The sequence below is a fragment of the Lagopus leucura genome, unplaced genomic scaffold, assembly GCF_019238085.1.
Source record: "Lagopus leucura isolate 7727_CA_CO unplaced genomic scaffold, USGS_WTPT01 Super-Scaffold_1, whole genome shotgun sequence".
Lineage (NCBI taxonomy): Eukaryota > Metazoa > Chordata > Aves > Galliformes > Phasianidae > Lagopus > Lagopus leucura.
Genome location: NW_024962250.1, coordinates 8,551,020 through 8,575,162, shown reverse-complemented (window position 1 = coordinate 8,575,162; position 24,143 = coordinate 8,551,020). Strand labels below are relative to the sequence as shown.

At 38.9% G+C, this 24,143-nt stretch overlaps 1 protein-coding gene across 1 annotated transcript; it reads left to right on the top strand.

The window, feature by feature from the left end:
- The first annotated feature begins 282 nt into the window (after window positions 1–282).
- LOC122175082 (cytosolic phospholipase A2 epsilon-like) lies at window positions 283–22,874 on the top strand. Its single transcript, XM_042862491.1, has 20 exons — window positions 283–334; window positions 1,820–1,892; window positions 8,959–9,095; window positions 9,455–9,586; window positions 10,597–10,637; window positions 11,542–11,584; window positions 11,931–11,994; window positions 12,789–12,949; window positions 13,156–13,248; window positions 13,848–13,885; window positions 14,524–14,680; window positions 15,021–15,157; window positions 15,646–15,868; window positions 17,081–17,195; window positions 17,843–17,980; window positions 18,652–18,759; window positions 19,428–19,619; window positions 19,954–20,120; window positions 21,598–21,781; window positions 22,636–22,874. Exons 1-20 carry the CDS (start codon window positions 308–310, stop codon window positions 22,872–22,874), a joined length of 2,469 nt encoding a protein of 822 aa, XP_042718425.1. The 5' UTR covers window positions 283–307.
- Window positions 22,875–24,143: the final 1,269 nt, after the last annotated feature.

Genomic DNA, 24,143 nt, shown 5'->3' with positions numbered 1-24,143 from the left:
GCAAGAGCTATGTAGCCTCCTTAAAACCTACAAAGGGAAGATTCCTGCTGGATATTGACACCACTCTAACTGCAGCTGGGAAGAGTATCCTTCTGCTGGGGTATCTATGTGTCACCTGCCAGCAGTGAGGAGGAGGAGCTGGAGATTGCTCAAGGGCTGGTGGCTGGGGCGAGGTTGGAACTGAGTCAGTCGTCCACACACCTGCCTGTCTGCTCCAGGCAGCTTAAAGCACCAGAAGCTTTGGGTGCTCCTCAGTACCCATCCGCTGCTGCATTTCACACCTGGTTTGAACGCGGGGAAGACCACGATGGGGTTGTTTTACAGCACAAGCCAGGTAAGGAAAGGGAAAAAGAGGCTCTGGGATGAGCTGTCCAGGCAGCTTTAGGGGCAGATGGGACCTCGTGTAGGAGCATTGTTCAACTCTGAGATTCCTTCTTCAGCACCTGGGCTGACAGCAATGACTGGCTTCTATCTGGGTTTTCTGCTCGCTTTGATTTTTTGCTTTGAGAAATCTAAGAGCTTTCATACTGTAGCAATTGTACCATATTTTGTAAATGCCCACTTTGTACACTGCTGCTTAACTCTCATCCAGTGGGATCTAGCAAAAAACCCACTGATGAAAACTATAGAGATGTAACTAATGTGAATGAGCACAGAGGAAAAGCCAGAAAGGTGTTAAATGTGGGCTCTCCTAGAAACTGTGGGAGTCTGTGGGCATTAGTGAATGGATGGTGACACAGAAGGCTTTCGTTGCTATATGTGGATCTACATACTTGTGGCAGTGATACTCCCTGCTCAATGAGTAGTGTGCAAGAGCTCTCCCATGTATTTGTTACAAAAATATGGTCTTTTTTCTTTTTCTTTCTTTCTTTTTTTTTTTTTTTTTTTTTTTTGGTGTTGGTGCTTGTTTTCTTTGGTTGGTTCAGTGTTAAATTGCAGAGTTTTTTTCTCCTTTCATTCCTTTAAGAAAGGGAATAATCTAGGGAGCAAACTACTTCACCTTCAGCCCCCCATACATTTCATTTAGTGTTGTGTTTGTCCACTCCTTGCTCAACAAAATCAAACCAGTTCCCTGGCAGGTTTGTTAAATATCTTTTGATAACCACCTAGGTATATGTGGTATCCCAGGATTTCCAATGACTCTTTCCTGTGTCGTTGCTTAAAGGAGTATTGTATAACCTAAATTATTCTGAGAGAAATAATTACAGAATTGTTTCTTATGCTGCCCCCTTCAGAGAAGTTTGGAATGGGTTCCTGGAAGACATTTTTCAGGTCCTCATTTTCTGAAAGCCAATGCTGATCTACATCAAACATAATAGTGGAGGTATATAGCTATATACCAGCTGACACACAATGTTACAACATCATGATACCATTACTAATTCCTGCTCTGCTAGATTGACCACTATTTGTTGTGAAATAAAGTAGATCTATATAACATACTTTGCATTTGCACAGACCAAGATGTGTATCAGTTGTATTAATACAACACAGTGAAGCTCACTATTTTTCTGTGGTTGAGTTGTAAGAGTCAGTCAACCACTACAATCTGAGGAGTTCCATGAGTTTCCTCAGAATGAAAAATGGAGGACAGTGGAGATTTGGTCTGTGGCTGAGTGTACATCTAGGGACTTTGGCCACACCTGGCTGTAAACCTTCTGGGAAGACAGAGAAGATGATGCACAAGGAAGAGCCTCAGTCTAGAAATGTTTTATGTGGTTGATATTGAAACATTTAATTCAACACTATATCTGACTGTGCTTCTGTTCTTTCTCTCTACGTGATAATCCCGTGTATTTTGTACTCTGCTCTTCTATAGACAGAACCTTCTCCATGCAACTTACTCACCGTAAAAATCATACGGATGAAAAATGCCAGGAAAGCAGACCTGTGTGAGTATCTTTATATACCTATAGAGTATACACGTGCTTGCAAACTTACTTGAAATATAACCAAGTATGGAAAACATCACAGAGCATTTCTAAAAGGAGAGAAGCAGAGATGTTTGACTGTGGTTGGTGAAGATGAAGTAGCATAGTTCATATTAATTATTCTTAGATTTTTGTCAGCATAATACTGAGGTCCATCCATCAGCTCTATGTAGTTCAGATCTGTTTGCACAGAATGCATAAAATGTAGATTCAATTGTGAAAAAAAAGTGTAGATATTTATTTGAAGGAAATAGTGTATGAATAAATTTAGATGAGGGCATTTCTTTCTATGGTTGCTTCTTACACTGATGTCCAACCTGTGCATAGCACAGAATATTTTATGTGTGCTCAAGACTGGATATTTGACATCTCTCATTGGACTCATCTTTTATGGAATAGTGTGCAACACTTGTTGCACAATTGCGACAGATTGCCCAGGGAAGTGGTAGAGTCACCATCCCTGGATGTATTTAGGAGTTGTGTACATGCAGTGCTTAGGGACATGGTTTAGGGGTGGACCTTATTGTGTTAGGTACTGGTTAATCTTTATTTAATGGATCTTGTCCAGTCTGTATGATTCTATCATTCTGTGTCTGTTGCATTTGATTCAGTCATAGGAGATGTTTCATAGCATAGTAGAGGGCTTGCACTGTTACTGTTTCTGTTATTAGTAATTTTTCCAAACTATTCAGAAGTTGACAAGTATATAAACATTTATTAGTACTCCATAAAAATCTGACCAGCAAAGCACTAGAGAAGAAGGTGAAACAACCACTTCCAGTGTGAGTAGCTGGCTGATTATCTTGCATTTATTCACTTACGTGGATAGGAGGGTCTCAGTCTGGAACGTTTCTGTAGTAACCAAACCAAGTTAAATTTGCTGAGTTAAAATGATGCAGGTCTGTAGCTCCACAAGAGATTAGTTTGGGCCTTTCTGTAATACTGCTGTTGTTCTTTAGAGCTCAAATATGTATAAAGAGTAGTTTATCATTCTATTTTTTTTTTCTGAAGAGAAGCAAGATAAATTCTTGTTGTTGAATGTATGGAGAAGAAGAGTCTGTATGAACTTATTCCTAATGCGTGGAAAGGTGATCTGAATTTAAGGTGATAATTTAAAGGCTGGAGGAAAATCTCCTGCTACAGCCAAAACCAAACTGAAGGTACAAACTCTAAGGCTCTGAATGGAAAGAAAGAGGTGTGGACAAACAGGGCCCTTAGATATATTCCCTGATAATCATGTCCTGTCATCTGCATGATAATGAGCTTACTGAATTTACTCTCCGCCTTTTCCTCCTCTCCACAAATTTTGCTTCTGGTTTCAAACTATTTTGACTCTGAAGGGAGTTGCCTGTTCTGCTGCTCTCCTTGCAAACAGCAGAAATTTTTAGTGCCCAGGCCAAGTACTGAGTTGGTTGAACATTTCAGTTTGCTGGCATGAGGCAGTTCATCTGGCCCCTACCTCTCCTCAAAGGAGAGGTTTGAATGGCTGCAATGTTTACAGGGCATGCCCTGGGGTCTTGAGCAGCACAGGCTCTCCAGGCTGAGGTTATTTTGTATTACGCTGCAAAACTTGTACTGGATGTTAACAGGGCAACAAGCATTTCATCACCAATGTTGCCAAGCTGTTATCTGCTTGAAATGGTCACGTCAGTCAAACCCTGGAGAGAGAAAATGGCGCAAACAGAATAAATACCATGCTTGTAAAGGTGAATGCTTTGTTTATTGGGTACTTCCACCATTTGCAGAGAATCTCTGAAAGAACTGTCCAAGATACTGAAGAGAAGTTGGGAATAATGTTTGGATGTAAAATAAACACCTTTCCTGTCAGGTAGGGCAGTTAGTCTTTTGGTATCCATACTAGCATGCTAGGAGATGCACAGGTAAGAATCTCAGCCAGTCTGTAAACAAGACATTTTGTAAGTCTAAGTGAACTGCAGCCTCCACTTAGTGGATAGCAAAGAAAAGAGAGTTATATGTCTGCTTGTTAGCTCTGTTGACTAGGATTTCTCGTTATCACTCCTGGAGTCCAGGACTCAATGCCAAAAATCACATCCTCTCCTCTATACTCGGCTTTGTACCCAGGAACTTGTATTTTGAGGATTACAGAATTGTACCAGTCATAACACTGTCTTGCATATACTTGATTTCTGAGTCCAGTTTTGTTGATATCTGCTTACTTCCATTTATCTGAAAATTTTGCTTTCAAGCCACTTCAGCCTGTAGTTTGCTATACAGTGAGACTTGCAGAAGTCATATGTTTCAATTATACACTCTTCATCATAACAAATAACACTGTGATTCAATTTTTTTTAAAATAATGACTTTCACATCTGGATAGTCACTGGCAATGGAAAAGCTAGTGCAAGTTTCCTGTTTGTAACTATGTGGCTTTCTCTGAGAAGAAATAATTGGGAGTCTTAAGATGGAAAATGCACCACTTTTGTAATGTTTAGCTACTTTTTTGTGTACCTCTGGGGAACATATTTTTCTGTCACATTTATAATCACCTGGAGATTAGTTTGGCACACTTAGGAAACCCCAAAGTATGTGAGCTTCCATCCCCAGCTACACTGACTTACTTACAGTACCATTTTCTTAACGATTTTTTTTCTTATTGGTCCTTTTCAAGCTTTTTTTTTTTTTTTTTTTTTTTTAAATAGCTGTCCTTTTCCTGAAAACTTTCCTGACTAGAACAGGATGGCAAGTGTCACCTATTTCCTGGCCTTCTTAAACAATTTCAATACCTAAAATCAGTTCTTCCTGTTTCTCTCCATTCATGCTTATCCTTTTTTGTTATATTCTCCTCTGAAGATCCTTCCCTGCACTATTTCTGTGCAGTCTTAGCATCGCTTTGCTTAATACTCATCTAGTGCTTAGACATTCTTTCATTGGGGTACTATGAGTTAATTTCGTTATCGCTCTATCTGCTTCATCTTCTAGACAGTAAATGGTAATGGGAAAACCAATCCATCACAATAGTTTCAAAACTTCAATAGCGTCAACTGCAGAACACGTATTACAAAGACTTTTACTGGAAGTTCAAAGACAAATTACTTTCAATTTTTTCAACTCTTCATCCTTTTAATACATCCTTATACTATTTCATCTCTTTTTACCACTAATTTATCAATGTGTAAATAACACATCAACATTGATTTCCGTTTGTGTATTCATGCATCACTGATGTCCTCTGTGACTTTGGTGCCATGTTTGTGATCTGCATGTTCCCTCTTCTCACTGAGAACACCCATCAGACTCATTGGAGTTATTAATATTCCTGGACCAGCAAACACTTGCCAGTTCCCAGATTTGGGTGTGTACCTTGTCTGCATCCTGACTCCTCAATAGGGTGAGACTTGGATGTGCACCAATCCAACTCAATCTTAAAAACAATTTCAAATTTCATTTGAAATTTGGACAATTTCAAATTTCATGCTCAGCCTGTTAAAGTACATGGATGTCAAAAATTTGTGTAGGCTCAAGACAGAGATTAGCCATGTTCACAAAGAAAAAGAAAAAAAAGCAGCAAAGGTTGGCTTAGAAAGTCTCTGAAAATAAAACTGAGGACTGAGAGCACTGTGTGATGTTTACCCTCTTCTTATGCACTTAAATGCCCATCAAATGTGGGGCATGGTCTTCTTTGGCACTTATTTCCATTCCTAACAGGATGAAAAATCCTTCCCCAATAAAGGGACAAAAGAACTAAAGAAAAAGATCCTGTAGAGGAAGAAATTCATTAAGTGGAATTGAATAAAAACAAACAAAAAAAACGTAAGTGTTGAGAATTAAACAAAAAGCTAAAAGTAGGGAGCTGGGGAGAAATCTGAGATGAACATTTTCAAGCCATCATAATTTGCTTTCTGAAAGCATTCTAGAGATTCGGTAGATACAGAAAGACACTGGGCTAAGTGGACCTTGGCTGAACTAAGTAAATTCTTCAGCATTTTCTTGGCGAAATAATGATCTTTTGTGAATGTCTTGGTGGAAAAAGTGAGGAGGGAAAAGCAGACTTTTATTTTTTTAATATATTTATTACTAGACTGGTCAGTTTTGAAAGATTTCAGGTTTGATTTTTTTTTTTTTTTTTTTTTTTTAAATTTAAGGCCTATGTTATTTTGGATGCAATATTTTTTAAGATCATGAAGTATAGTTTATATTTTTTATTTTAAAACATATTTTATGGCATTGCAGTAGCAGTTCTGCTGTACATGAAATCAAGTTGTGGAAAGGTCATTGAGACCCTGAAATTAAAATACAGTTGGTGAAATATAGTATTGTTTGAGGATCTGTGGTCCAATCTGATGCTTATTACAGGAACTCGCAGACTTCCTCTGGTGTTTGGTTTTTGCACTAAATTATTATTTCATTGTTATTTATTACTTACTTCACCATGATATTTAAGCAGCTGCCATTATGTACCATTGTTCTAGATGCTGCTTGAAATCCTGTTTAATAATAAGAGGGTGTGAATAAGGAAAAAAAATAAAGAAAAACAGTGAGGTTGTTATTTGGTAGAATCTCAGCAAAGATTCTGCAAATACCAATAGTGTAAATTACAATAGCGATACAGCTTTCTTTACAGTGTGCCACCCTAGGTGAAGGCTAAGGTGTGAATGTGTGAGAAAGCTTTTTATTGAAGTTTAGTTATAGGCGATGGAGATTAACATTAAAAGTTGCCTGGAGGAAGGAAATGCTCTCCCAGGCCTGTCTGAATTATTATAGTTATATTGTGAAGGGCCTTGGAAACAAAGACATTTATTTCCATAGAAGCAGCCCATGTCCTCTTTGTTAAAAACAAGCAACAACACAAAACCAAACAAAGCAAAAAACCCTCAGTGATCTAAATTATCTAATAATTTGCATTTTAGAAAACAGCACTGTTAATCTACCCATCCACAGCCATATCTCTACTCAGATCCCCAGAGTTGGATGAAGAGCAAAAATGCATTTCTTTGGTGATGGTCTATATTTCATGAGATGGTCCAAGTGAAGGACATCCATGACCACGGTAATGATTTGGGCAAACAGATCAATATTTGAGACCACATTCTTGTTTTCAGTACAATAAGAAAAACTATACTTTGAGAGCCATAAGAAAGCCTTTCCCCTAGAATTGGCCTCCATTTGAGTGCTTACAGGCAGTCCAAGAGGAGGAGGATGCCCAGACCGCTATCCATGAAGGCTGGAAGTTGTATCTGTTAATATCAAAAATAGGAGAAACTTCATGTTTTAGCCAGAACAGCTGGTGCCCTGCTGTTGTCTGAGGTGCAGCATGGTACTGGGACCATGGTGTTTTTTAGCATGGGTCATGCAGCTGTAATGCTTTCTAATGGCAAAGTGCAATTAGGATCCAGTCCTGCAGCTATCCTGTAAGATAATTAGAAACGTAACGTAATAATTGCATGAAGACTGTACTTTCATAAGCACCTGCTGCCACACCTGCTTCTGGCAGGATATTGCCCCACGGTGATACTATGGCTGCCACCCCAAGTACATTTCAACAAATGTGTCATGGTCAAGGTGAGGTACACCAGTTGCTGCTGGGAAGTTCTGCTGTGTACGTCATATGAGCATCATCACTGCTGTTCCCCTTCTATAGTCAGGTGGTGTTAGGGTTACGTACTAGAATAATGAGGATTTGCACGCATGTGCCTGCTAAAGAGAGCCTTGTATGTATAAATGAAAATTTTCTCAACATAAGGCAGTGTAGTTTTCTGCTGCACCAATGATGGATAGAGTGGAGTGCCAGTCCTCACATCTATTTGTACATAGAGTGGATCAAGCACAGTATCAAGGTCGCTCACAAACTTAAGTGGATCCTTCTGATCCTCTGAGATCTGATGGGAGTGAGTTAATCTCAATGTGGAGAAAAAAAAAAAGAAGAATCAAAGTCAATCAAAAAAAGATTTTCATATGAAGATTTCCTCTATATAAATGGAAGTTTGGGAGCTATTAGGACTCTGTGAATTTGTGTGATCTCTCTGTGTTTTGGTATGTTTATAATTTAAATATATATATATATTATATACCACAACAACTTTAATCAAAGTTACTCTTTTTTTTTCAAAGTTACTTACACAAAATGACTAAAATCTCAGGGCAGTCATTTAAAAAAAAAAAAAGAGAAAAAAAAAAAGAAAAAAAGAAGTTCACTAATTCTTCAGTAGCACGTGGCTAAGGGCCAAGTCAGTGACTCTGCATTTCCCAAAAGTCAAGTCTATTGCTAAAACTAAATGGGACAAAACTAAGTGTAGTCAGATGAGGGTGTGTCCGCTGCGGTTAAAGGAATGCTTGAGTAGGTGGCATTAAAAATAGAGAAAATATAATGCTGATGATGAGATTGACATCTGTGGGCAATACTGTGTCCATGCTATCTTTGGCATTTATGTGGTTTGTTGCTCCTAACCAATAAACTGTGTTCTGTAGAGTGGTCAACCTTGACTTCGAATCATGGATCCAAAGGATTGTAAATCTCATGATTCACATTTACTTTTTACTACTTAATGATTATGACAAAAAGCATTCCGGGCAGAAATGATGAACAAAGCACTGTAGACAGCTGCTAACCACTGTTTCATACCAAAACTTAGGTCCCCAACATCCCTCACTTACAAAGTAGCTCATGTGGGAAACCAAACTCTACAGCTGAGCTTTTCAACTGGGAAAGGGAATTTAAAACCCTAAAGCTCCCCTCCTTAGTATCTGGCCACATAAAAATTCATAGCTAAACTCTATGACCCAGATTGAAAAAACAAGGCAAGAACAACGCAATCTTGTGCAAAGTATCAACATCACCTCACTTTGTGCTGGAAAGCACAGACAAGATTTCACCTGCCCGTTGTGTTGCAAATGCCATTACTACTCTCTCTACTACTACCTTTGGTCATATAGTACTGACTTTATGACATCTTATGTGGCCTCCCAGCTTGCATTCTGCCTTGTGAACTCAAAAATTCAATCAGTGCAACACTTTATGGGGTGCTAAATGTGGCTTACTAATCTGTTACTTTCATACTCTCTTCCACAGTAACCCAGTCGGATTGCTATGTGAGCCTGAGACTGCCAACAGCTTCGGTGCAGAATTTCCGAACGAAAACAATTCCTAACACCAAGAACCCAACATGGAATGAGACCTTCCACTTTACGATTCAGAGCCAGGTTAAGGTATGAAATGTAGCTATGTTAGCACTTACTCTCTAGGCGTCTCCTGATTACTAGGCTGAAGACAGAAGCCCAGATGCCTTCTTAAATAGAACCATAGCCACACATACTGTGTGTTTTCTTGAGTATTCTTTCTTATGAAGCACTCACACTTCCTTTAGTTATTTAGCTTTCAATACATGAATTAGACTGTTTCTGAATTGTCAATAGAGCCTGTGGAGACGAACTGTAAAACAATAAAACACTGTTTCCTTTGCATTCATTCTTGAAGTTCTTACCCAAATTCTTCCAGCTAAACAGAACTATCTGTACTATCTTATTCCTACTTACTTACTTACACAATCTGTTTTTCATGTTTCCAGAACATTCTGGAGCTGAAAGTTTGTGATGAGGACAACGTAACTCAAGATGACCATCTCCTCACTGTTTTCTTTGATGTCTCCAAAATCCAGCTTGGAGAAAACATTCAGCTGAGTTTCCAGTTGAATCCACAGGTATGGATAAATTTCAAAGACAAAGCTAAGAGAACATGGTTAGGTGAGAATGTGTTTTTCTCAGCTTTTCTCTCACCTGTTTGGTATATACCCCCTTTTTACTGTCCATTTAGCCAGCTGAGTATACTCATCTGTTTCAGGGGCTGCTAAAGGCTCTTGTCCCTGTAATTACAGTGAATTTGGGATGCTACTTTTGCAGATAGCAAAGTTATCACACTTGTTTGGTTGCTCTACTTGATGTTAAAATGTTGAGAGATTTAGGCAGTCCTTTGCGGTTGGAACTCAGGGTTCTGAGGAAATTGAGACAATCTCACGCTAAAGTTTTAATGATGATGTTTAGGTCTGAAAATACATCACTTGTGTGAGTGCTGGTTTGATTTTATAACTGTTTTAGAAAGGCTCCCTGTCTCTAGAAGGCTGTGAGGGATGTAGAATTGCACCAAAACCTGCAAAGGGGGATTGCAAAAGATGAAGACTGAGCATGCAATTGGACTCAATCAAAGTTCATTTTCCAGAGCACCCTGGGCTTTATACACCAAGGCATGCCACCATGTTAGTGTGCCATCAGGCCCATTTATACAGGTTGTGGTTGAGGCCAGAAGAGGGTCAGGATGGTTTAAAAGCACCAAAGAAATTCAGTATTTCTCATGCTGAGAGTTAGTGGGGAGCACTGATAGTTTCTGACAGGGGAAGAGGAATTGCAGGTGGTCTATGAACTAGTGAGGATGAATGTATGCCTATGGAAAGGCAAAGGAACTGTCAAGAGGTCCTGCAAAATGTGTTCATGTTTGGCCCACAAGGTGTAAACTAGAAGCCTGCTAATATAATTCCTACAAAATTCAGTGTATGCAACATTAAATATAATGGATGCGACACAAGGAAAATGAAATCTGTTGCATGTGCAGTAGCTAAAGGTGGATGCTGGCTTGCTGAAGAGCACAGATTCCTACAGGGTATCTTTCTGCATATAAGAATCGTCACATAGTGACTGTCTTTTCTTAATTTCTCAGGGAAAAGAGGAGCTGGAGGTTGAATTCACAATGGAGAGTAGGTAAGTTTTAAATGGATGAACAATAGAGGAATGTAACTCAAAGAGAAAATATTTCTGGTACAAAATACTGTTTATGCTTGCAGCCCCCTAACACTGTCATTGTCTGAATAAAACAGATGGGAACTTCAGGTGTTCAGGAAATGCTTGTGTACGATAACATTTAAGAAAGAGGTGCATGGCAGTGTGTGATGTGTGTGCATCAACACCGGGCATATTGAGACACTAGAGCACTGCCACTAACAGGAGCACAGAGATGTCTCCAGTTGCTGATGCTCCCTAGGCTGCAGGGACGTTCTGTGCAGCAGGACATTTTAAGTTTTAAACCTGTTCTGCTCTTTACTGTCAGTTCCCAGATGCTTGCTTTGTTGTGAGAATGCGGGAAAATGTCACTTAAAATTTTAACAGTGGAAATAGATCTACAAATATATTTTGTAGATCTGTGTTTTTATGCTGACTGTACAGTTAATGGAGAAAATGGGCAAGTAAATCAGTCCTAGTGCTGCTGTTGATTTTTAAGGTAAATTGTAATTTTTTTTTTCTCTTTTTATTATGGCATGTTGGATGAATTCACCAGCTTTTCAGCTGTGGTCCCCCCAGGTTTATGCCCGAACAATACCAGGCAATAGTGTAATTCTGCCATTTCCATAAATTTACTTATTTGCATCAGAAAATGATCCTATCTGATGTAATGAGGAACTCCGCTACTCAGCAGCTCTTCACAAATAGAGCTTAATATTCAGAATCAGACCTGTAAGAGACTGGATTGATGCCCAACTAGAGTTTAATGTGCCTATGCTGGCTGTCCAAAGACAAGTTTTTAAAGATAGAGAAATAATGATGATGGAAAAAAAAGAATTTGGAGAGTGCTAGTTGTGAACTGATTTTTTTCCATTTTGTCTTTCAGTCCGGATCCTCCTGAAAACATTGTTACTAATGGCGTTTTAGTGGTAATTTTTTTACCTACTCCATTCCCTGCTGTAGGGCCATGTTTACTGCTATGCTGACACTAATGGTGCTGGGCAGTTGCTTCATAGGGTGGCATGGAGGCATTAGCTGTGGGCAGACCCAAACAGAGCATGGTCAGGTGGACATCCATCTATCTCATTCTGCCTGGTTACAGCTGGGTTGAGCATCCTCCCTGGGGCATCCATCCCACTTCATCCTGATGCCAAATGCCACCTTCCTGGCCTGGTAGGGGTGGTGTACAGATTAAGCATATGCCCATGGGTCTGGTAAAGCAGAGCTCAGCCAGTAGTGAATATCTTTTTCCCTTTTCCTCACTGTCTCTTCCAGTCCCGTGAAGTTGCTTGTCTGGAGGTGCAGGTGAATGGTGGCAGGCTGAGAAAGGACAGCACAGGTGAGTTTTTGCTCATTTATGGAGAGTGTTATGGCAAAAGCACTCAGCATTTCACCCCTGAGCTCCCCTGTTTAAAATGACTGAAGATGCAAGGTGAAATTTCAGCAAAATCAATGGCCTCTGGAGTGGGCTGCAATTGATCAAAACTACTGAGTGCACTGTGAAGAATTTGTGATCTGATTTTCCTGCAAAAAGACTTTATCCTCTAATAACCTCTTGTCAGATGGCTATGACTTTCCAAAATGTTTGTGTACCACACTGAAGTTTTATAAACTCTGAAGTAGAGCAAAATCTCCCTGTCTTCAGAGGCAAAGATAAGCATTAGGACTCTTTCCTCAAATTTCACACTTAAAAATTTCTTTTACGTGTAACAGTACAAAATATGCCACTAGGTGAAAGATGAGAGACACAGTATATTACCAAGGGTACCTGTTGCACATTATAATTAGCACATCACTGCTGTGTTGAGCCTGTGCTTGTAGGCCTGTGTATGTCCTATGCAATTTTTAAAACTTCATACTCTGACCTCCTAATACTTCCATACTGAAAAGCACGTTTTTTGAGAGAACTTAAATCAAGGATTCCTTTTTAGTTCTCAGCATAATTTACTTGCAAGGTGTTGTAAACAACCTTGGATCCCACTGACTACTGGTGGGGATCAGTTTCCTGGCATGAAGGAGGTTTCCTTGTAGTTATGAAGTACAGACATTAATAGAGTGGTTTGGGGCATTATTAACTTTAAGATAGCAAAGACTGTTCATGAGGATGTGACGTTTGTTCTGCCATCTCTTCAGAGAGAAAATTTGCGCTGACAGTGGATGGCTCATATGAGGGGATGCAGACCCACACGCTGAACTCATGCCTATGTGCGGCTGCACCAGCGAGGTTCCACTACATCAAACACCATCAGTCGGCGCTGACTGTGTCACTGCCACGGCGCAGGCGGCTCAGTAGGGTATGTGGTCACCCATAATGGGCAGATGATTCTACATGCTGTTTGTTTGGGGACCTCTGAGGTCTGCGTTATGCAGATCTGTGTAGGAAGAGGATGAGAAGCGAGTGTGTGGATGTGAGGCTGGGAAGACTTCTCTTTTTCCCCTTTTATTTTTCCCCTTGTGTAACTATGATTATTGCATTTTTACCTTTTCTTTTCCTTTTCAGTCTGTATCAAGTCAAAATGAAAGGGATATGAATGAGTCTGTGACTCTAGCTCTGAACTTGCTTCCTATACAAGAGAAAATAACTATAGCAGAGGTGAGAGCAAGTATTTCTTATAAAATCCAGTCCAACTTATGCTCAGTTTGGTGGGTGACATGAATTTTACTCTTCATGATTCAGCTCCAGTCAGACACATGCTACATTTGTAAAGTGAGAATAACAGTTGCTCACTGTGTAGCTATACAATATTTATTTATTGGTTTTGTTTGTTCTGCATGTGGTTCCAGGCACACTTTTCAACTCTGTTCTGAGCTTAAGCTGATTTCCTCAGGACATATCTAATACAATCATCAATGCTGTATGTGAGCTAACAATAATAGGTAAGACACTTAAGACTGATAACTGCAGAAGGTAAAACAGTGAACATTGACTTGCCTGTGGTTCAGGTGCCTCTCTTTCAGTGAGCTCCCTTGAAAACAAAGGGAAACTAAACGTTCATCCATGCAAAGCAGAGGGGCCCTATTTCTATCCAGCCCAGACTGCACTGGAACCCATTATCGATCTCAAAACCCAGACAATTGCTGTCCAGATCCTGCAGCAAATGCAGTAAAAGTCAGCCTGTAGATAATGAGGGTGAGGAAGATGTAGAATTAATGACCTGAATGTGCTTACAGTGTTTGTATTGTGATTTTCAGGACAGGACAATTGACTTGTATGCAAAAGCAAATGAATGGTAAGTAAGTTTTCAGCAAGGCCTGATGCTGTAACTGGGAGTCACTTGCACCTACACATCTGAAATCAGCAGGGGGCAATGCAGGCTCAGTTGCAAGCGAGACTGCTCTGCTTCTCTTTGCAGGCTTTTGTGCAAGAGTCTCCTTTTTCAGTGATGGATAACTAAATCAGGGGTCCCTTTTCCTTTGAGTTTCAGAACTGTGCGCTGTTATGCCCATGGATTGAGAGAACAGCTCCACACTGAAATCATATTTCTGTATAATACAAATAAAAAAAACAAAAACAAAATAAATCCAAGGCATGGAAGCTATTTCCCTAATTAGCTACAGTGCCTGCTGACGGTGGTTATCTTGTTACAGGCACATATGGTAGGCAATACTGAAAACTGAAAAATCAATTATATGAGCAAACAAGACCAGAAGCTTGCTATAGGAATTCATTACAATACCAGGGCAGTATGAAGTGTTCTGTCTTTCATTCCCATTTGCATTTTTAGTAAAAGCTGAGGCAATTAGCAAAGGCCTGTCTGTGGTGTTGCACTTTCTCATTTATTACATTATTGTTCAAGTACCAATCTGTAAACACAACTGGGATGACTACTGCAAGCAATAGCATGTAATATTTGTGCCCTGGTCTCAGGACCCAGGGTTTGTGCTTCAGGCCAAGAAACCTAGATGCTCGTCTGGGTTTTGACCTGTGCATGGATGAAAAGAACTTCCTGCAAAATCGGAGAAAGGTGGTTGCTGCTGCACTGAAAGATGTTCTTCATCTGGAAGAGGACTTACAAGACCATGAGGTAACTAGGAAATGCACTGCTTGGGGATTTCTTTCTTTCCCTTAGGTCTTGAAATGGCAACAGGAGCAAGGCCTCTGTCAGCAACTGCTTCTCTTAGGCTCTGTTTGCAGCCAAGGTGTTCTCAGATAGAGAGCTCAACAGACTGCCTGAAAGAGCAAATTTTCAGCTGACATGATGGGGCTGGGTTGATGGTTGGATTAAGAGATCTTAGTGGTCTTTTCCAACCTAAATGTTCTATGATTCTATGTGTCTAGGTGTTGCTTTAGCATGACTGTCTTCTTTTGATGCAAATGTCCCTTGATGCCACTTTTCTGTCTGTGTCTTGTTTTGTGTTGAGCAGGTCCCTATAGTGGCTGTGACAACAGCAGGGTGTGGGATAAGAGCACTGACAGGAATGTATGGCAGCATGTTGGGTCTTCAAAAGTTGCGTGTTCTGGATTGTGTTTCATACATCAGTGGCTCATCTGGCACAACATGGTGAGGAGTCATTTTGATTCTATTGTTTGGATCTTATTATGTGAAGCAAAACCCTGCTTTGTCTGGGCTTTAGATCTTGGAAAAGATAAAAGGGGTGTACTGAGTTACTGCTTGTTCCTTGGTCTAATGAACAACGGGGTCACCCAAGAAATGTCAGTTGTGCATCAGACTTTTTGGTGTCACTGAAGTAATTTAACCCCAATTAAAAGTTGAAACTTCAATGACAGTGCAAAGATCCTTAATCCTACGCAAAATTATCCTTTATAATTAATTACTGTTGGATAAAACAGCATAGAGAGCTGATGGAGCTGCCTGAATAGGATTCAGAGCAAGTGATTATCTATAGATTTGCATTTGTGTTCAAAGTAAGCTCGAAATAGAAGGGTGACCTAAAGCTAGTATAGTTAGAAGTGCCCAAAGTATATCCTCTCAGCTTTAAATGCTTCATCTTCATTTTTGCATCTCCCCATCCTGTTTCCTGCTTGCAGGACCATGTCAAAACTGTATGAAGATGCTGAGTGGTCACATAAGGATCTTGGAGAAATAATTATTGAAGCTCGAAAGCAAGCAGCCAAGTGCAAGATGAGTGCTTTTTGCTTGAGAAGTCTGAGGAATTATTACAAAGAGCTGAGTCAAAGGACCCAAGCAGGACATAAAACATCTTTTATTGATCTGTGGGGACTTATGATTGAATCGATGTTAAATGATGGGGTAATGTCTACACAGCTATCTTCTCATAAAGTTGGTTAATGATCTTTATGACCATTACAAGAAATTAAAATCCTAGGAAGAAGTACCTGGCCAGTAACACTGTACTTGGTATGCAGGCAGAACACGGCTTACTGCAGTAATAACTTGGAGATGCAGTGCATGTCTATAATGAATTCTAAAATGTGACTGAATATAATGTAGAAATGGCTCAGACTAATTCTAAAGTAACTGGCATGCTAATTAACCTTTGTAGCTGTCCAAGAATTTTTTTAAATTCTGAAGTGTTTTTTACAGCTTCACACTTTCATGTTTCCACTGCTGTAATGTTTGCTGTATTACACAAGCTGTAATCATATATTGTACATACTGCAGATGTGCTCCTTACGTAGTTACTGCACTTTGTGAATTAGCACTGAGAAAGTGTGTAGATCTGTTGCAGGAATAGTGATTCTGCAGGTGTTTTCAGCTGTTTTGAATTTGCCCTCTCAAGACTGCCCCTTCCTAATTCTGTTAAGCAAAATTTTCCATGTAAACTGACAGACTGATGTCAGCTGAAGAAAAAACTTTATTTTAAAGTCCTGTAAATATTTATATTTTGCCCAGATGAAGCAGGAAAACAGAAAAAAAAAACACAAATATTTTTGCGTCATATCATATTTCACATTGTATTTCTGGCTTCACTGCTAGCTAGTTGCTAGAATTTCATTTGGCTGAAGTACACTCAATATATCAATTTCATGTAAAAGATAAGCTGTTAGTATTGAACAGCTCAAGGATTTTTCCTCTGTGGATGGCACCTTCCAATATGTTTCATGACTGTTTTTGGCTAGAAGTGTCAGTAACACCATGCCTTGAATTCTTATGTTAAACAGATGAAAGATATGATAATAATAGAATTAGCCTGATCTGTTGTTTGTTCATCATTCTCCCTCCCCATGTATTTAACAACGTAAAGCTAGAACAGCATTTAGAGCATGTTATTCCTGGTGTCATACACTGAATGTATGACATGGCTGGTTCTCATAACTAAAGTTATTCTCTCTCTCACGTGTTTTTCTCGCCCTCTTTATTTGTGATATGGAAATAACTCTAGGTGGAAATTAAGATAAATAATATTCCATATTCAGACATTATAAGATGATGCCTTTATGAAATGGATTATCAGCTAATCTTTTCTAAATTATTATTATTATTATTATTTTTAATATCCAGAAATGCTACCACAGGCTTTCTGATCAACGTCGAGCAGTGAACCAGGGCCAGAATCCATTGCCCATCTACCTTGCCCTGAATGTCAAGGATAAAGTTACTACCAAAGATTTTAGAGGTAATGATGTTCCATTTCTAGGAAAAGACATTCATTTTTACACTGTACGTATAGATACTGTGTATAATGACAAATAATTTTAAATTCTTCCTCCAAGCCAGAAGTCCTGTTCAGAGAATGTAAACAATAGCTGGGGAACCATAGGATACAAAGCAGCAGTTTAACATCTTGTAAAATCTCCTGGCATGTAAATATGCATATTTAGATATTACCTCCAGGTGACCAGTACAGCCTAGATCCATGACACTGCCTTAAAAATGCTATCAGTTCTTAAGGAAAGTGATTCCCAGAAACTTTAAGTTCACTTAATGAGCATTTTTCATACTAAAGGTAATAAGTGCAATAGATAACAAACCACATTCTAGTCCTCTTTTCATAAGAGAACACCCCACTTTCGAAAGAGTTGCTTAAAATTTTCCTCACCTCCTACATAATTCTTTCGAACCTCATGAAAAGTGTGATTGCTGTTTCAGTTGCCTGCTGGATCTCATAGGTGGTGGTAAGCAGGGTTTGCTTTGGGCTCATGCTAAGCTAGCCTATCTCCAGTAGCACTGAGGTTCACTCTTTGTCTGCTCACGTTGCTGCTTTTAACAACATTATGTCCTCTGGGCTGGTGGAGCTAATGCTGTTGGTCTGTGTGTTGTCAGAGTGGGTAGAGTTCACGCCCTACGAGGTGGGCTTCCTGAAGTATGGTGCCTTCATTCGTGCAGAGGATTTTGGCAGTGAATTCTTCATGGGTCGCTTGATGAAGAAGCTCCCTGAGTCCCGAATCTGCTTCATGCAAGGTGACTTACCAGCTTGAGGGAATGGCAAGAATTTAATGCAAACACTGATGATTTGGAAAATTAGTCCCTAGCAAGCTGTAGTTTAGCATATAGTAGCAGAGGCACTGGGTCACAGCAGAGAGGGATCAACGCCTCGGTCACTTTGATTCAGTGTGTTTCTGAGGCTCACATACGTACCCATGTTTTTTATCACTGAGACTAACAAAATTAACCTTAAAAAAAAAAAAAAAAAGTCATATACTTTTGCAAGTGCTTTTAAAATATCACCTCCCTTTAGCTTGAAAAGCATTTCAAAAGTTGCAAACTTATGTGACTTGGCAGAAGCTGAAGGAAACAGTGACAAGAAATAAAAGAGGGGAATCAGTGAAGAAACTGGCTGAAAATAATCCTTTATGGAAAGAGAAAAGAGCAATGCAAAATTTGTCTTTGCCTATATATATGTTGTTCTAAGTAAAACATGGTGGTAGGAAAAGAATGCTGATATTTCTTCTGAAATAAGTTTGCATTATGAATCAAGTTTAGCACTGAAATAGATGTCTGGGCCCATTTAAAAGCTGGATAGAAATGAAAAAAAAAAAAAAAAAAAGCTGTGGAAAGAGCAGAAGGCAGTTTTTAAATCAATTCCTTATGTTTACCTCAGTAATGCCTATTATACCTCTCTCACTTCCTAGGAATGTGGAGTAGTATCTTCTCCAAAAACCTCCTGGATGCCTGGCATGCAGCGGACAATTCAGAGGACTTCTGGCACAGATGGACCCAAGACAAAGTGACTGAAATAGGTAAATCCTCAGTACCTTTTTGACTTATGGCCTTCTTCTTCCAGGCCCCTATGATAAAGTAATTGCACTCATATTTCTCTGTTTTGTGGTGCTCTTGATCTCAAAGTAGTGGAGACACTGGGAATGTGAAGTGATTTGATGTTACTGAATAGCCAATGCTTTGCTTAATCTGAGACTGGCAATGGTGAGATTTATATCGGAAGATAAGGCACCATCAGACAGACCTTGATAGAAAGAAGGTAGGGATGAATATATAAGGTGTTCTCTAAGGTGCTGAGTTAAAAAGAAATATTTCTGCCAAGGCTTCATGTCATCTCCATTTTTAGCCAGAAGGAAGCTTGAGAGTTTTCTTTTTTCAATTTTATTCCCCCTAAATTGTGCATCTTTCCCTCAAAATCTGGCTGAACTGCAAGATCTAGTAGAGGTCCGAGGAAGTCAATAGAGTAAGGATGCATAACACCAGCTAAGAAGGGCAGCTCTGTACTAAATGACCATTCCTTAAAAACATCCATGAGCACCTTCATGTTAAAATTCAAGTGAAATCAGTGATTCCATAGTGAACAGATTTGGGTGACATTTCTGTTGCTGATTCTTCCTCCTCTTTGTTCCTGATCATATATATGTGAACTATAATTCAACTGCATGTAATTTATGTCATGTACCTCTAGAGGAACAACCAGACTTGCCTGAGAAGCCCTATGAGATGGCTACGTGCATGTTCACTCCTACAAGCGGCCTCTCCACAACTCTGCGGGATATTCTGACAGACCGCCCTGCTGTCTCCAAGTACCACAACTTCCTGAGGGGCTTCCAGATGCACAATGAGTACATCCAGCATGAACAGTTTGCAAGATGGAAAGGTATAGACAACTCTCCTGCTCATGCATACTTCCAATATCACAACTATTGAATTGTGGGGGTGTTCACTAGTGACAGTCCTTATTGGGAATAAAATAACTAGAGATGGGCTTTGCATGTACAGAAAACCTGCCATGGGTTTTTTTGCAGCTCATGGGTTTGGAAACACTGACAAAATGTGAGTGGAGAGGGTAAAGAAAGTTTTAGGATTGCTGCATGACATCCAAAAGCAAAGGAAAAATCTGGAATGGGAGGGGAGCTTGCCATCCTTTTGTTTTCTAACTTCACTGATGTTTTTCTGCAGCTTACTAATAGCTCCAAATTTTTATTCTTTAGACACTTTGCTGGACACTTCTCCCAATGATCTGAGAGGCCACTCAGAGCACTTGGAGTTGGTGGATGCAGCTTTCTTTTTTGAAACTAGCTGTCCACCCCTTATGAGACCAGAGAGGAAAGTGGATGTCATCATACACTTAAATTACACTGGTGGATCGCAGACCTTGGTGAGAAATAAAAAATGTCATTGTTTAATAATGGTTTTTTGTTTGCTTTTTTTGACTCTTGGACAAGCATTTATAAAATGTTATTAGTGGAAGTTGATAAAAGTGTCTCCAAACCTTAAAAGAAGAGTAGAAATTCTCAGAGGGAAGAATATATCAGTTTTTTCTAAAATTGCCTTTGAAAGAGCCCTAAGTAGAATAGTCAAAGCTCTCTGCTTCACCAATAACGTACAGAGTGGCGCAATGAAGTTATTATGGTTGTGCTGCAACTTCCATTACAAGTGACTGTAAGATTTTATAGCACAGATATGGTTGGAAAAGCTTTTTCTCTAATTCAGATGCAGAATTTATTTTGCATCTTCCTTAAGCATATACAATTTGTATTTTTATTAGACAGTGTTTTTTATTTGTCCAAGATGGCAAGTGAATAATTTTTGTCTTTATTTTCATTTTCTTTCAATGAATGCATTTTTTCTCTTAATGTGGTTATCTTGAAGAAAGGTATCAAATACACTTACTGTGTTTGCTGAAGTCTGATTATAAAATGGTTATATAGTTTTCAAAAGTGATATTCACCACATAAAAAGACAGAATTCCAAATGTGTTGTTGTAATTGTAAACCTGCCTCTGAAGTGCACCACAGAAAACACAAAGTTCACTCGTTAAGGTTCTGTCATTGATTTCAAGTAGATGATACTTTAATGCTATTCCTGCACTGTAATGCCAGATGAAAAAAATGTTTATCTCTGTTCCGCAGCTGGAAAAGTACAGTTGCTTGTACTGACATTTCTTTCTAGTAATCTCAAGTCCTTCAGAAATATTTAATTCAAACAAACTGAGGTGTTATTTCAATGTATTGTTAGGTACGTTAACAAAGTTTCAGTATCACAAATGAGCTTTGTAATTTAGTTTTGTATTTTCAGATTTAATACTCATAAAATGCTAGAAATTTCACATTATTTCTAAAACCTGAAGTGTAAATTGGGCAAGTTCGTTTCAAAATCCTACAGCTACAGTCCACTGAAGTCTACTCACAAGTTACCACTGCTACACAAACAGATAGTATAACTGTGAATCTTACTGTCTTTAACAGCAAATTTAGGGTTGCAAATTTAGTTGTGTTCAGATTAAAAAAAAAGATAATTCTAACATAATTCTCTTTTAATTAATGATGCTCTCTAACAATCTTTGAAATTACTTGCCTTCATCCTAAGTTATACTTCAGTTTTAGAAATGTGCCTTGGCACAAATTTAAACCCTCTTTGCCATCTTAATACCAGGTATTTTATTTCAAGTCTATTTTCAAATAACTCCCCAGGCGACAGGAGAATTAGGGATTGCATGTGCTCACATTATCTTCATTTTTACAGTACTATTGAGTCATCTTGTGCAATTTAACGTGAATTACAGGGCTACAAAAACAACCTAATCTTGTGTATGTTTTCCATTTTTTATACTGCTGCTATTGGGCAATGACCAGCCTCTAAAGCAAGCTTGCAGTTACTTCTCAGAGCAGGGAATTCCATTTCCCAACTTTGGGCTGAAAGATGATGAGAAGAACCTGAAAGAGTGCTATGTGTTCGATGGTGCAGACTCCCCCGGAGCTCCTCTCCTGCTTTACTTTCCACTAGTGAATGACACTTTCCAAAGATATGTAGCACCTGGTAAGTTAATATTATCCAGCTATTTTATTGACACAGTGAGTGTTTTGACCTTGAGTGTTTCTTCTTTATCCCAATACAAAAATCCTTTGCTTGCTTGTTCCTACTAGTAAATGTAGTGCAGATGACACTAACTACTTTTGAAATCTTGTGTATAATTTCAGTTTGAGAGTTGGTGCAGTTCAGAGAAAGAAGAAATGCATTCCTCAAGTAGAGGAATAGGAACTTATTTCTTCTTGTGATCTCTAGAATTTTACTTCACAGTGAAGAACAAAGCGCAGTTTTCAAATAATGTATTTTATGACACTGAGATCTAGGAAAAACTACCTTTACAGTACAGAATGTTACTGAGGAGGAGCACTGTGCTTTCTTTTTGGGTTGTTTAATGCATTTCTTGTATGTGTTGGGAAATGAAAGCAATAGGATGTAAACTAAGACTTGTTAAATGCAGTCACGGTGTCCTTTTGGGCCAGTGTTTTAGACACTGCCAATGTTTTTATTATGATTTCCAAGGCAACAGATGTTCTGCCTTATCCTGTGCTGTACATCTCTTTATTCCTTCTACCGTTAGTATGTATTCTATTTGTGACCCATGGGGTAAGACTTTGAATGACCCTCATAAGATGGCATGCTATGAGTCGACCAGTAGAAGGTACTAGTTGCAATGGAATGATGTCTAGTGACACTTGTTCATGAATTCCAAAAAGACTTTGTGCAGAAGTACATTTTTCAGAGATCAGAGCATTGCACTTGTGCTTGCAACCACATCTGTAATCTCTCTAAGTTATTATTGACATAGTCTATCAGAGGACTGTAGTTCCCTGGGACTATACAAACTCCTTCTTTTCCTCTGACAGGCATGTCTCGCAGTGCTGCAGAAATGGAACAGGGCAAGGTTGATCTCTCCAGTTTCTGCTCTCCATACTCAACAAGGGAAGTGTCACTGAAAGCAGAAGATTTCAACAAACTCCAGAAGCTGACTACTTACAACATCATGAACAATGAGAATATGATTATTCAGGCCTTGCGCATGGCTGTGGCTCGGAAGAAGCAGGCTCCAAGCCAGCCTGTATCACAGGCACAGGCTACTGGTTGAACAGTACTTTCTCTCTTACTAAGTATTTATCACAACTATGCAGAATTATCTATCAAATGCAATAGCTACTTCACTCGTCTTGGGGAGTGCCATTTATTTCCATATAGCCTTCTCATAAAAAAACTCCAGAACTTGAAAGAGCCGCACAGTTCAGTTTACTAAGAATAGATGCTATTTTTTATCAGAATTTTGATATCAGATAGACTGGTCTGATTTTAATATCATCTTATTGTTATGCACAGAATGCAAATTCAGCTGTGTCTGATAGGGAAGTAGTTTTAACTTTTTCTCTGCATTCTCTTATTGTTTCGGTGGTTAGTATTTTTTCATATGCAAAATATTCTAGCATTTCATTGGGACTGCAGGTAGCAAATTCATGAAGCTCATAGAAGGTGGTGACCAAGCAGTATCAATTAAAACATTTTACTTGGTTCTAATAACTTGAATTAAATGGTGTTCTACCTCATAATAGTTTTGTTTCTCACATATGCTTTTTGTCATTAACTGTTGTGAGTTATCATATCATACTTAATTTTTCAGACGTGTTGAGTGATGGAGATATATATATATATAGATAGATAGATAGATAGATAGATAGATGGTGGCCTTTAGGTCTTCAATGACACCTTTTTATCAATTAAATGTACTTCTGAATTTGTTTTGAAAGGTTATTACCATTTTCTCCCACAATAACCATATTCTGACTCAGATTGCATACGTGTGCTGCAGTTATCTCTCTGGAAAGCAATTTTGCTTCAGCATTGTCTGGAACTTGTTTGGTGTAGTGAGTTGAAATATTACCAAAACAAATAGCATGTGAGGGGAACACTGAGTTTTATGATAATGGCATACACAGAATCACACTGTTGAAATGGAATGAGGTAATTTTTTTTTTTTTTTTTTGCTGTTTCACACTTGTTAAACAACTATAAAAAGTGCAATACAGCTGATAGGTACGCTAGTAAAAAGTATGTTACAATTACCACAGACTAACCTAGTCATTTGACAAGTACATTGAAATACAGTGGCTAAGGGGAAAAAAAAAAGCTGGCTTAAATGCACATAAACACATGACAGCTCTCAAACATCAGAACAACTACCGCAGAACAGATGAAGAAACATCCAGATCATTTCCTGGGAATGCATTAAATGATGAGGGCAACCTGATGAGCAATCCATAAAAAAAACACAGCACTCTTTTTCAAGCTGTACATGAGACTGGTTTGTAACACAGGAAGTGATTTTTTGTTGTTCCAAAGAATCAAGAGC

Bases quoted from the DNA above. Each gene is read 5' to 3' on its own strand.
- LOC122175082 (XM_042862491.1), top strand. From the start codon at position 308: ATGGGGTTGTTTTACAGCACAAGCCAG. The intron at 12,950-13,155 runs GTATGTGGTCAC...TTTCCTTTTCAG, and splicing joins GGCGCAGGCGGCTCAGTAGG to TCTGTATCAAGTCAAAATGA. The intron at 14,681-15,020 runs GTAACTAGGAAA...TGTGTTGAGCAG, and splicing joins AGGACTTACAAGACCATGAG to GTCCCTATAGTGGCTGTGAC.